Here is a 13,592-nt window from a genome sequence, read left to right as displayed (position 1 = left end):
TAAAGGTAGATTGTAACCACACCAACACTCTTATATTCACAGATTCAAAAAAATTCTCAGAATTATATAATATAAGAGCAATCTGGTTCAACACAGACCCAATTAAGAGTCACTTCTACAACATACTTTATAAGTGGTTATTAAACTTTGTCTGAAGAAGACCAGGCAGGAGCTTACAAGAACGTATAAGGCAGACCATCCCACTTTTCAACATCATTCATTTTCAAGAATTATTTCTTTATATCAAGTCTAAATTTGCCTCTATATAACTTCTACACTCTTGCTCCTAATTTTCTCCTGATGGCCAAGTAGAACAAATCCATTCCCTATAATAACAGTCCTTGAAATATATAAAAAGTGCTATCCTGTCTTCACTAAGTTCTCTCTCTTCCTTAAGTTAAAATATTCAGGTCTTTCAACTGACCCACATGTGACTCACATTTCTATCTTGATTACCTTCCTCTTGATGCTCTCCAGCTTATCAATGCCCTTCCTAAAATTCAGTGTTCAGAACTGGTTCCAAATATTGCAGTCATTAGTACCGTGTTCTAAACCAACTGAGCCACAGATAACATTAGTTAATTACTAATTGCCCTTCTTGTTCAGTCATTTCAATTGTATCCAACTCTTCATGACCCCATTTGGGACTTTCTTGGCACTGACACTGGAGTGATTTGCCATTTCCTTCTCTGGCTCATTTTACAGATAAGGAAATTGGGACAAATAGGATTAAGTGACTTGCCCAGGGTCACAGAGTTAATAAGTGTCTGAGGCCAGATTTGAATTCAGGAAGATGAGTCTACCTAACTCCAGGTTGAGCACTCTATCCACTTTACCACCTAGCTGCCCTTAATTACTAATTACTAAACAACTACTAATCTAAAAAGATTAGTAATAATTACTAAACACAAATCATTCAACTAATAATTCACAGTTTTGTATGGGAGTTTCCAGGTTAAAAAAAGTTTCAAATAACTAGAAGAAAAATTGTCATATGAAATAGATGTGTCAGATATATTCAGTTACCAAACTTACATAAGTTGCTTTTACATACATTTATTTATATGAATTATTCATGTACTCTTTTCCCAACTGTCTACAAGGAAATGAAATATCTCATCTTACGCGTAGTGTCTTGAGCAGTCACTGGAGGAGATTCCCCTTCATCATACACTGCCACAACACTGACTGTATAGAGTGTTCGTGAAATCAGATCACCAAGAGAGGTCTTTGTCCTTGACCTATCTACCTCCACCTATAATAAAAACAGGAATCGATTTTCTTTAAAGAATTTTGGTTCTAACCATATAATTGTTGTTCATTGTCCCAGAACATACTAGAATGTCAGAATTATGGTATCAGAAAAGATCAGCAACAATCAGCACTGAAGCAAATTTTAATTCAAGTTACCCTCAGTTAAGCCAGAGAAAGGAACATTGAAAGTTGATGAAATCACGAATAAAATAAGCACTTTAAATGCTTACACCTTAATTCTCTTCCACTTACTCTGGGATCCAGTGATTTGCCTCCTTGCAATTTCTTATGCAAAACAGTCTATTTCCTCACTCTAGGCATTTCTACTGCCTGTCTCCCATACTCAGAATTCCCTTCCTCCTCATGTTTGTCTCCTGGCTTCCCTGGTTTCTTTCATGTCTGAGCTAAAATCCCACCTTTTCTAAGGAGTCTTTCCAAGTCCCCTTTAATCTAGTGTCTTCCCTATGAAATTATCTCCCATTTATCTTGTGTTTATTGTTTGTTTATAGTTTTTTGTATGTTGTCTCACCCATTAGATTGTGAACTCCTTGAGAGTAGACACTGTTTTTTGACTTTCTCTCTGTATCCCCAGAACTCAGCATGGTGTCTTGCACATATTAAGTGGCTGATAAATGCTTGTTGATTTGATTTGACTTCAGAGGTTAAGGATGACATCATCACAAAGATGTATAACCCTTGTATATTATGAACCCCCTATAGGAGTAAATCACCTGATAATTTTTCACTTGCCAATAACCATAAATGCTACTTGTAAATCATTTTATTCTATTTTTGAGAGTACCTTCATACATAGTTTCTTGCTTGACCTTTACAACAAACCTGTAGGATGCTAGAACTTGTCCTCATTCTATGAAGGACAAAAAGGAAATACAAAGAAAGTAAGTGATTTACCCAATATCACATTACTAGCTAATGTCAAAGCCAGAAGAAAACTGGTTTTCTGGTCCCAATTCAAGTCTCCTTCTATATGATGTTCCCTTATGGTAGGCAGGTAATGAAGCTTCCTAATGTAAGTGGGCATCATTCCACCCTCTCTATGAATGCTTAAATTGCTACTTTGATTCTAGTAGGTACTATCAAGTGGAGATAACTACCATTTATCTAGTCACTTAGACTCCCAGAAGTTTCTCATGGGTAACACTTGAAACTTTGTGAGAAACTGATGAAGAGGCTTATTTGGGCTACTGAAAGAGTCTAAAAAAGTCAATAATATAGTTAGTGGTGGGCTGCTGGTGTTCTCCTTGAGAACAGGGATTGTATTTGTATCAACAGCACTTAGTACATATCTTCAAAATGAGTTTCATTAATCTAACCCTACCAATAATACAAAAAAAAATAGCTTCTCCTAACAAAAGAAGTTGAAGCTCCATATTTTCAGCACAATCTAATGATGAATGGCAAGAGCCCAAAAGCTGTCTTAGCCACATTATTTATCAGAAATAATTAATCACACAGACACAACATATGTGTGATGACCAACTTTGATAGACTGGACTCTTCTCAGCAATGCAGTGATATAAGTCAATCCCAAAAGACTCATGATGGAGAGAAAAATGTGCATCCAGAGAAAGAACTAGAAAGAACTAAGTTTATATCCAGGTGGAAGTAAAATACCTGATCTTTTTCGTTCTCTTATTTGGTTTTATGTCCTCTTTACCATTTTTCATTCCAGCCAGTACAATCCGTCCTTATAACCTGACCAATGTATAATGTGAAAGTATTTACAGATCCTATACTTGACTATAAGCCGCCATGGGGGGGGGGAGGGGAGGGAGGGGGACAAAATGTGAAATTCAAGGAATTATGGAATTGAATCCTATAAACTAAAAGGAAACAAACAAATTAATAAAATTTAAAAAAAAAGAAATAATTAATCAGCTGCTAGAAAAAGTAGCAATTTCTGGAACCTTCTTCCTTTCTAACATACCTGTTTTACATCATCATCTTCTTCCGTTTTATAGTTGACAATATATTTTCGTACTTTGCCAGGAGCAGGATCCCAGATGACATTCATACTGCTATGGGTAACATCTGTGAGTTTCAAACCTCTAGGACGAGGTAAGGGTACTGCACGAACACAAAACATTAAGTTCAGATATAATAGCAGATTTTGTTTGGAACACTGAGACACAATGTGACAGTGAATAGAGTATTTAGAGTAAAATACAACTTCTGATGTGTAACAGCTCTTTCACCCCGGAGAAGTCCCTTATCTTGTCTGAGCCTCATTTTTCTCATCTATTAAATGGGGAGAATAGTACTTGTGGTACCTACTTCACCTAACTGGTGTGAGAGTCAAAGGAAATAATCACTTTGCACACTTTAAGACACTATAAAAATGTCCGTTTTTATTAATAAATTTTCTTTCACTAAATATTTTAAAGAAAAACTTGAAAAGAATAAGTATATGTATAGAAGTAACTCAAATTATAAGCCTCATTGACTCATACTCCCATCTGAGGGGACTGCATGTACTAAAGCAGATCAGTACCTTCTTTGCAACTTAAAGGATAAGAGTAAGTTTACCCAGGATCATGACATCTAGAGAAAAACTGGCTTTGAAATCCAACAGAATTATTAGACTCTACCTTCTGTTATTCTTCTTGTTGATGTCACCTTAAAGTATAGTATACATTGCTGAAATTGTTGCTGCCTTTCACTTTTCATTTATTTTTAGCTTTTCTCCATTCAATTTGGCTGTCTTATTTAAATAGAAAACTTTTTATTGACATCTAGCTATCCCTCTTCTTTTCATAGAGTTCATATTCCCGTATCAGACACTGACATCTATTCCAGAAATGAAAACAGTCCTGATCCCATAAGAATGCTATTTTCCTAGTGACTGTTAAGAGAATGGAAAGTGAGAATGGGCCAAAATGTTAAGCACCCAGTAAGCATCTAAGGAAATCTACAGAAACCAACATGGTAAAAACAAACCACAAATTAATCTTATGATATCAAGTAAAGTATACCAAATCTACACTTTGAAAATATCATGGGAGTTAAGGGGAAAAAATATCCCCAAAAAGCCTGTTTTATCCTCTGTAGCATGAGACATATCCTTCCCCTCCTGTTTCTCAATATTTCTGTCTCCTTTTGTTTGTCTCCCTGTCCTTCTTCCAGAATTTCTGTCTCTGCCTCTCTGTCCCTTCCCCCATGATTCTATGTGTTTATCTTTCTCAGAACCTCATAGTTTTGTTTCGGCCAGCTTCATCCATTCCAGCAATCAACTACCCCAGTCAGTTCTATGATAGAATTTATGCCACATTTGAGGACATCCTTCTCTGCTGTTCCTATGTTCTAATTTCATTTGGCTAATTTCATCCCTGACTTTCTTACACTCACCCATGTATTACCCTTTCTACAGACCCACATCTCTATCCACATATGGCCCAAGATCTCTCTGCTGTATTAGCCAGTCCTATTCATTCTCCTGCATTTCTCAACCCTACTTATGACTTTTCAATCTCATTTTCCCCTTGTTGAGGCTTTGTATACACAGAATGTCCCATTTCTCCCAAGTTTACTCTTGCTTAATAGTTGAGCTAAAAGCTAAACAGAAGAGTTTGTATTTGGTTCTAGAAGAAATAGGAAGTCACTGAAGTTTATTGAGTAGAGAAGATACATGGTCATATTTATGTCTAAGGAAAATTACTTTGGCAGTAGTGTGGAGGATGGATTGAAGCAGAGAGAGAACTGAGGCTGGGAGACCTTTTAGGGGACTGCTACAATAATCTACACAATGGGTGATGAGAACATGAACTAAGGTGATAACTTTTATGAGTAAAGAGGATTTGAATGAAAGAGATACTGAGAAGACAGAAACATCTATAATTTTGCAACTAAGTAGGACAACAAAGATTGAAGAATCAAGGATAACTGACATGAAACCGTGATGCTGGAAGTATGATGGTGACAGTATGCCTTGATAGAATGATAACATAACAGAATCATCAAGCAAAACCTGAAACTTTCAACATCACTGAAATTATTAAATAGTGATTTTCAAGAAGGGAAAAAAGAGTAAACACCTACAAGTTACTTCCCGAGCAGTGACTGGATCACTGGTGAGATCATACAATGCTGCCTGGACAGTTACAGCATACTCAGTATTGGGGATGAGATCAACCAGCTGCATATCTGTCACTGATGGTCCAACACGCATCTATATTGATACAGACATAAATACAAATACAGATAAACAGACACAGATATAGATACAGATACTGATGCAGATATAGAAATGGACACAGATGTATATATTATATGCATATGGATATAGGTAGAGAATGTACATCTGGAGTCTAAGCACAAAGTTAAAAGAAGAAAGTATAGAAACAAAAACTGGTTAATTTAACTCTGAAATTCATGCCACTTTAATTCATAACCACCTTTGGATGTCATTGAGTTTATTAATTTAATTAAAAGGGCTATTTCACAAGGTATGCCAACATTTTTTAGACTATGCTATGGACAACAAATTCAAAGGATTATATATTTTAAATTATAAGTTTTTATCAAGAAAACAACATCCCCTACCTCTTTGGCACTTGTGGGCACTGTGGCATTGAGAGGTTCGTAGGATAACAAGTAACCAGTAGCTCCACCAACTGACTGCCATTGCACTCGCATGTTAGTTGGTCCAACATCAAAAATATTCAGGGAAACAACAGGGACTGGCACTACCAAAACATAAAATCATTCATTAAGCAAGTTTCGTTCATTCTAGTCTTATTTTAACTTTTATTTCTCAATCTATTTCTTTTCTCTATGTTTCCTACAAAATATGCACCATGTTTTGTAGACTATTCAGAATTTGTATTAAGAGTATGAACCTGAAATTGAGGGGATGTCCATCAATGAGAGAATGGCTGAACAAGTTGTTGTATATCATTAGGATAAATAATATTGTGCTATCAGAAATGACAATCAGGATGCCCTCAGAAAAACCTGAAAAGACTTACATGAACCAACACCAAGGAAATAAGCAGAGTAATAGCATATTGTATTATGATCAACTGTGAATGACTTAACTATTCCCAGCAATACAATGATCCAAAACAATATTAAAGGATTTATAATGAAAAATGGTATCTATCTCCAGAGGAAAAAAACTGATGAGGTCTGAATGTAGATTGAAGGATACTTTATCTTTCTTAGGGTTATTTTGTCTGCATTTTCTTTCACAACAAATGGCTACTATGGGAATATGTTTTTCATGACTGCATGTGTATAACCTACATCAAACTGCTTACTTTCTCAATGAGGGGGAAAAGAAGGGAGGGAGAAAATCGGAACTCAAGAAATTTAAAAAAACAAATATTAAAAATTGTTTTTACGTGTAATTGGGGGGAAATAAGGTATTAAATTAAAAAGAGTAAGAACCTGTGTGAGAAATTATATCAATAATAACAGCATGGATTTGCAGAAAGGAAAAGGAACTGAAAGTCAAGATATCTGGATTTTACTCCCAGCTCTGTCTCACCCTCACTATATATGACCTTGTGTAGCCCCACCTAAAAGCTTCCTGGGGGTGATGAAATAATTCTCTGGAGAGAGGAAGTTGGTGATGGCATTAGAGAATATGAAATCTTGCTAACTGGGTGAAGTCTGGAGTCACCAAGAGACTAGAGAGGAGCATGGCAAGTGCAGGGAGAGGAAAGAGGAAAAAAAGAACAAAGATTATTCTAGAGAGATCAAACACCCACAACAAGCAGATGTGGCAAAGTGAGCACAGAGCAGGCAAATTATATGAATACTTACAGGTTGTTTCAGTGCCCTTCAGAGGTTCACTATTTTCATCTTCTACCACGGAATACACATTAACGACATACTCCGTTTCAGGCTTTAGATCCTTAAGCACTGTACTAGTTTCCAGGCGGCTTACATAAAACTAAGCAAAACAAGGGTAAAAGTCAAAAATGATACATTCCCATTTCTTCTTTTCTCCTAGAATTTCAGACTGGAAAACAGCAAGGGGAATGAAGAGGAGAGCTTCATCAAATTGAGCTTGAATTCTGATAACCATCCTTGGAATTTATTTTGAAGATTTCTGTTGTTTCAGAAAATATTAGGCCAACAAGGAAGCATAATGGCAAGAATAAATATGCCATCCATTGAGAAAAATAACAATGTCATCCCACTTCCACTCCACAGTCATTAAGTACCACAGGAGTCTGAGTAAATATTTTTTCAATTTTAATGACAACCAAGAGTAAGAGCATAATTGGGCAGATTCAAGCAGTGCAAGCACACTGTGTACTATAACAGAAGTGAGCACAGAACTACTCTCGACTTGGTCTCAGTCTCTCACTATTAATGTTGACTCCTCACTTGACATTCTACAAAAAGCCTCTACTGATGGACTTGTGAAAGGAGGAAAAGGTGGCAGGGGAAAAAGAAGCATACTCACTTCTTGGCGTTTCCCTCCAGAAACCGGATAGTATTCCACCTTGTATCTGTCTACGCTGTCTGATGGGGGTGTCCAACTTACTCTAAAGGAACGATGGGTTCGCTCAGATATAACTAGATTGGAAGGTGCTTCCAAGTCACCTATGAAAGGGAAATAAAATATTTCAAAGGTTCATCAATCAATCAACATGGAAAAAATTAAAATTAGAATGAAAAATCCTAATATTTACCCACTATGTGACAGAATGGGAAAAGCATTAGACTCAGATTCAGAAGACCATGCTCAGAAGTTCATGTCCTTAAACTACCCCCTTATTTACTATAAAATCTTGGGTAAGTTCTTTAACCTCTCTGGATCTGAGTGTCCTCACCCACATATTAGCTATAATAATGTCACACTCCACACACCTCACAGAGTTATAAGGATCAAATAAGAAAATGTAATGCAAAGCATTTCAACCCTAAGTACTATATAAATATAAGCTTTTGTTATAAGAATTCTAAGCAACCCCATTTATATATTAAGTAGCTCTCAATATGAAAATTAAAAATCTAGAATGATTCATTTAGTGTCTTTTTTTGTAAAAGCATTCCTTTTATTCAATGGAATATGGATTTTTTTAAATGCTTCCTTATTTAATTTGAACTTTGGTAAGTAAAGTCTTCTGTGTCTCTATAGATTTGTACTAATTAATACTTTATGCCAAAGGATAGGCAGCATAAACCTAGGCTGTTGTTTTAAAGTGATATTATTGAAAGTAACTGTCACCTATATGGCAAAAGTCAACTATTTTATAGAATAATTGGGACCAGCCCTTGTCTGTAAAATGAAATCAATTTTTTTAAATACCATGTAAGAAGAGGATAAAGTTGAAAAAAATGCCCAAGTTAAAGCTTGAAAATAAATTAATTAATCTAGTAAATCCAAAGTATAACCCAACCATTCTCCTTTGACTTGTTTGCAAGTCAGAACTGTGTAAAAATAATTCCCATTTTTATTCCTTTAACCTTTATTATACTTGGGTTATAATCAAGTCTACAAAATTATCAAGCAGTTTTATGGTCTGGGAAACTGGCATGAATGCAATGATTACATGGTTGATAAAAACAGAAAGGAAAATAGATAAAAGATGTTTTCATCTATTCTAAACTCTCTCCAGTGGAATAAAACTACAACTTTATAAACTAATATTGAGAGCCGGAAACCTACAAATGCTAGCTACAGAGGTGGCCTGTTTCTCCAGAGAAAAACACAATCTGTTGGCCAAATACCAAAAGAAAATCTGCAAAGAGTTGGGCAAAAACTCAAAGAAGGAAAAAAAGAAAAGAAAAGAAAAGAAAAGAAGAAAAATTCACATAAATATACTCCTGAAACCCAAGGTACCTACATCATGTTCACTGGTGTCCTTGGGCTCTCATTCCAATTTTCACATGACTAGTATAAAACCATAAAGGACAATCCTTACCACTGTCTATGATAACTCACAAAGGAATTATTCCAAATTCCAAAATAACCATCATATTTGGTCCTTTATTAATTGACTCCATTAAAGTCCTATTCTGATGCCCCAGAGGGCCAGTAAGGCACAAGCTCTGTTGGGTTCTTCCAAGTTAGAGAGACTCCAGATATAGTCCTGACAATTAACTACATTATATTGTCCAAGGACCAGCCTGGAGAAGTTCATAGGGGCTTATCACCTGGCTGGATGCTTTATACTATCCTCCTGCACTAATGACATCCAACATTTAACTTCATTTTTCTTATCTGTAAAAGATGGGGAGAGGGAGGGAAAAAGTAGCTGGACCAAGTAATCTCTTAAGACCCATCAAGTACTATATTTCTTTCTATGAACCATCTAGAATATTGACTTCAAAAAATAGTCTTATGGTTGATGTAAAATCAATAATCCACAAGATAGACCTAACCTAAACCTCCTACTTTCATATTCAAAACCACTCTTCTCCGGAGAATAACAAAGGAACCAAACTAAGAGACTTCCTCACTCTGATCTCTTCAAAATGCCAATGAGGTAACAAGTATTCGGAAAGGAAAAGAATCCCTCATTAGGTATTGAAGGAATCCACAAAAATTTTGAGGAAGGGCAGGCTCGGAGACATTTTAATTGAAATTATCATCAATTAAGTCAAAGAAATGAACATTAAAAGTTGACAAAGTGATGAATTAGGTAGTAGTCAGATTGACAGCATACCTGGACCTTTGACACTATTGCACAAGTTAACAGTGAGTTCATCCACAATCCTAGAAAGTGAGTCAAAGTCAGCCACATTGTATGCATGGGTATCATCTGGATCAGTTGCAATCATCTTTAATTCAGTCTCATCAGCATTTTTAATACCTTTATTTTGAAAAAAATTACAGATTAGCAACATTGATCGGGAAAAACTTTTAATAAAATTTAACAAAAAATTTAATAGAAGCAATATTTCAATGTATAAGACAGATGTATGTGTATGATTTTCCCTAAAAAAGAAAGATTAACAACTATAATATTATGAACTATAATGAGATCTCAAAAGAGAATAAAAGAGTGCTTCTAAGAACAAAAATTAATGACTGGTTGGCTGGGTAAACCTATAATTAACCAAGGTCAGTAAATGAATGAATGAATGATAAAAGAATTGATTAATTACAAAAACATTTAGCAAGTGCTTCCTCTGTACCAGGAACTGTGCCAAGCACAGCAGATACAATTACAGTAAGTAAAATATTTCCTGCCCTCAAGGAGTTTTACATTTTAAAGGGAAAGAACACACATACAACTAAAATGGGGGTTAATGGTCAAGGATTGGTGTTTTGGTCTGATAAATCACAGGGATTTTAAACTGAGCCATAAGGTAATTAATTGACTTGGGGTTTTATCCTTTCCAGAAATCATAGAAGCGACTTGATTATGAGGAAGGAAACTTAACAGGAAATTTCCTAAATGTTGGTAACAGTAAATGTCTAATATCCATTATACTGTTTTCCTCTTTAATGACCTGATAATTGTTCTGTTTTCTTTAGAAGGTAAATCAGACAAATTGAAAAGTCCAAACTGGTCAATGAAAAAAGTTGATTGTGTGTTCAGAGATCTAAAATCATGTCTCCCCTCTTATGGAGACCAATCAACCAGCATTTATTAAGCACTTACTGTATGTCAGGCACTCTGTAATATAAAGAGTGGAGACACACACAAAAAAAGGAAAATAGAATAGAATGTCAGTCAAGAGGCTTCCATCCTACCAGGGGAGACTAATACATGAAATTATGCTAAATGCTGCCAAACTGTTTTAGTTTTTTATAAGCCAGAAAATCCTTATATTTCCATTTATATTATATGTATAGTATAATATATCTGTACATATATTTCTTCCATAAAGGACTATTCCAATGAGCAGAGACAGCTCTGTGGCACAGTGCACTGGCCCTGGAGTCAGAAAAGCATGATTGAATCTGGCCTCTGACACTTGCTAGCTGTGTGGCCCTGAGTAAGTCACTTAACCTCTATTTGCCTCAGTTTCCTCAATGGTAAAATGGGGATAACAGCATCTACCTTGCACAGTTGTAGTGAAGATCATGAAAAAATATTTGTAAAGCACTTAGGACAGTGCCTGGCATATTGCAAGCACTGTATGTAAATGTTTTTTTCCTTTCTCTTCCCCCCTTGCCCCAATACCTCAATGGGGCATGAAGGCTACACCAGTAGGACACAGTCTCTGTCAGGTTCTACCAAGTTATAAAGATCTCAGTTACAAACTTAAAATGGGCCAACCTAGCTAAGTTCAGAGAAGTTCCTCACCAGAAAATAATGACCAGGTCATCAATCTTTTTGGCTACAGTAACCAGCAAAGACTATCTAGTCCAGGTGTGAGGAACTTGCAGCCTCGAGGTCACATGTGACCCTCTAGGTCCTCAAGTGTGGCCATCCCCACCCCTGAATTCTAGCCAGACATAAAGAGGTTTCATTGTTCAGTGAATGGATTAACCATGCTCACAAAATCAGAGACCCTTGAAATCTTAAAAGCACTGCCATTGGATCACTGCCATTCTTTGTGATACTCACCAATAGCAAACAATTCCACTCCTTCATCTTTTAGTTTCTTTGAAGGTGCTTCTACATCATCCTGTGATTTTCCATCAGTGATGAGAACACCAATCTTGCGAGCTCGAGGTCTCATGCCAGCCTGTGGCCTGAAGTTGTTTTGTCGAATAAAATTCAAAGCCATACCTGATGTGATTTTTAAAAGATATATATATATAATGATTATTTAATGATTTTTAAATTTTAATAATGATTTTTAAAAAGCAAGGCTTACAGAACTTAAAGGCCAGAATTTACCTGTCAATGTGTTGCCTCCCTTGTATGGTAAGTTAGCAACTGCTTCCAATAGACTTTTCCTGTCTTTATGAGCATTCAACTGCCACTCTGTTCTGGGATCCCCACTGTACTGCGCAAGGGCTTAAATAATGCAGTTATCATTAGTTTACTGAGAGAAGAATAAAAAACAAGTGTCTAAAACTCTTTAATATTAGCAGAGCCTACCAATTTGTACTCTTTTGGGGCCAATCTCGAAGACTTCGACAATACGTGAAATGAAACTCCTGACAGTTTTAAAATTAGCCCGACCAATACTCCAAGAACCATCGACCAGTAGCACGATGTCAGCTTCTGCTCTGGTGAAACATTCCATGCCTGATGCAGCAATAATCAAAAGGTGCATATGAGTATGAAAGACAGTAAGTGGTATTTAGGCTTCCTTTATTCCTATTTCTCTTCCCTCTGCTAAAACTCAGATGCTTGGCCTCCCTGTCTCAGCTGTCATGGAATTACCAGACATTAGGATATCACTGGAAATATATTCATGAAACACATCATCATCCCATTCATGAACCTCAAGTTGTATCAATAAGAAGTGGTCATTCATTCAATGGCTTTTACAATGGATATGCCTTATATCTCCCACTCTCAGTTAGGCATCTTTCCTTTCTTTTTTCCTCACTTTACAAAACCTGTCATAGAAATTAGTCTTCTAGTCAAATTGGCAAGATAAATGAGCATAGGCTCATAATCTGAAAGAAATTAGACTTGTTTTTAAAGATATCTCACTATTGGGAATTAGAAATTTTAGTTAAATTTTCAAATATGACCTAAGGCATTAGGATTACATTTCTCTGGAATAATATCTGATTGTTGGCAGCAATCATATCACCACAAAACTGTTAAAGAATATGGGATGGGCTGATAGAGCACATAGGCTGGAAATTGCTTCTGTAGACCAAAAACATTTTTTAAAAATTTACTACACCAAATATGAGAGGTAACTATTAACATCAAATACAAGATTACTTAAATGCAAACACATTTGGCTAGAAATGCCCAATTAATATCCTATGCCAATATTTCATTTTATTTACCATGCAGACCTTCCATAGTTACCATTTTTGTAAACACTGTTCTTTACTTTGTAATGCAATTAGATAAATACAGATGGCAAAGGAGTGTGCACATTTAAAAAATGAGAAAGAAGGAACATAATTTAGGAGGAGGTATGCAAACAAACACACAAGTGAGGAGGTGTAGAAACACAAGTACAAACATTTATACAAGACTGGGATGCTATGGAAAGAGAATCATTTCAGATCTCCTCAGTTCACAAGCTAGGGAACAAAAATATGAGTCGGTTAATATCATCATAAGTTAAACAACAGAACATTTCTATAAAACAGAATGAATTATTTTATTAAACTTAATATTACTCATCTAAAAACTGCCCTTTGTTGTTACCAATTGTTTATTTTCTGGCTTCTTGCCCTAATAACTTCTAATCTTTAAATGGAAGAAATTCCATTAAAAAAAAAGATCACATTCATCATACTTAAAAAATATTGTGATTCTGTAAATGTT

General features: G+C 35.7%; 1 protein-coding gene across 4 annotated transcripts in view; it reads right to left on the bottom strand.

Moving 5' to 3' along the window:
* The window catches only part of COL12A1 (collagen type XII alpha 1 chain), a 145,590-nt gene that overhangs the window by 67,882 nt on the left and 64,116 nt on the right, over positions 1-13,592 (bottom strand). For all 4 annotated transcript variants that reach the window (XM_069067012.1, XM_069067009.1, XM_069067011.1 and 1 more), the window contains 10 exons: positions 12,231-12,380; positions 12,027-12,146; positions 11,751-11,915; positions 9,897-10,043; positions 7,688-7,827; positions 7,039-7,168; positions 5,815-5,957; positions 5,311-5,440; positions 3,203-3,342; positions 1,126-1,255 (listed from right to left, as the gene is read on the bottom strand). In XM_069067012.1, the coding sequence (XP_068923113.1) occupies positions 1,126-1,255; positions 3,203-3,342; positions 5,311-5,440; positions 5,815-5,957; positions 7,039-7,168; positions 7,688-7,827; positions 9,897-10,043; positions 11,751-11,915; positions 12,027-12,146; positions 12,231-12,380 (1,395 nt within the window). The remainder of the gene's footprint in view (positions 1-1,125; positions 1,256-3,202; positions 3,343-5,310; positions 5,441-5,814; positions 5,958-7,038; positions 7,169-7,687; positions 7,828-9,896; positions 10,044-11,750; positions 11,916-12,026; positions 12,147-12,230; positions 12,381-13,592) is intronic.

The sequence above is a fragment of the Petaurus breviceps genome, unplaced genomic scaffold (assembly GCF_028583685.1).
Source record: "Petaurus breviceps papuanus isolate PSGF00001 unplaced genomic scaffold, PetGlider_PUasm1.0 90734, whole genome shotgun sequence".
NCBI lineage: Eukaryota > Metazoa > Chordata > Mammalia > Diprotodontia > Petauridae > Petaurus > Petaurus breviceps.
This window is presented reverse-complemented; position numbering and strand designations above follow the sequence as displayed.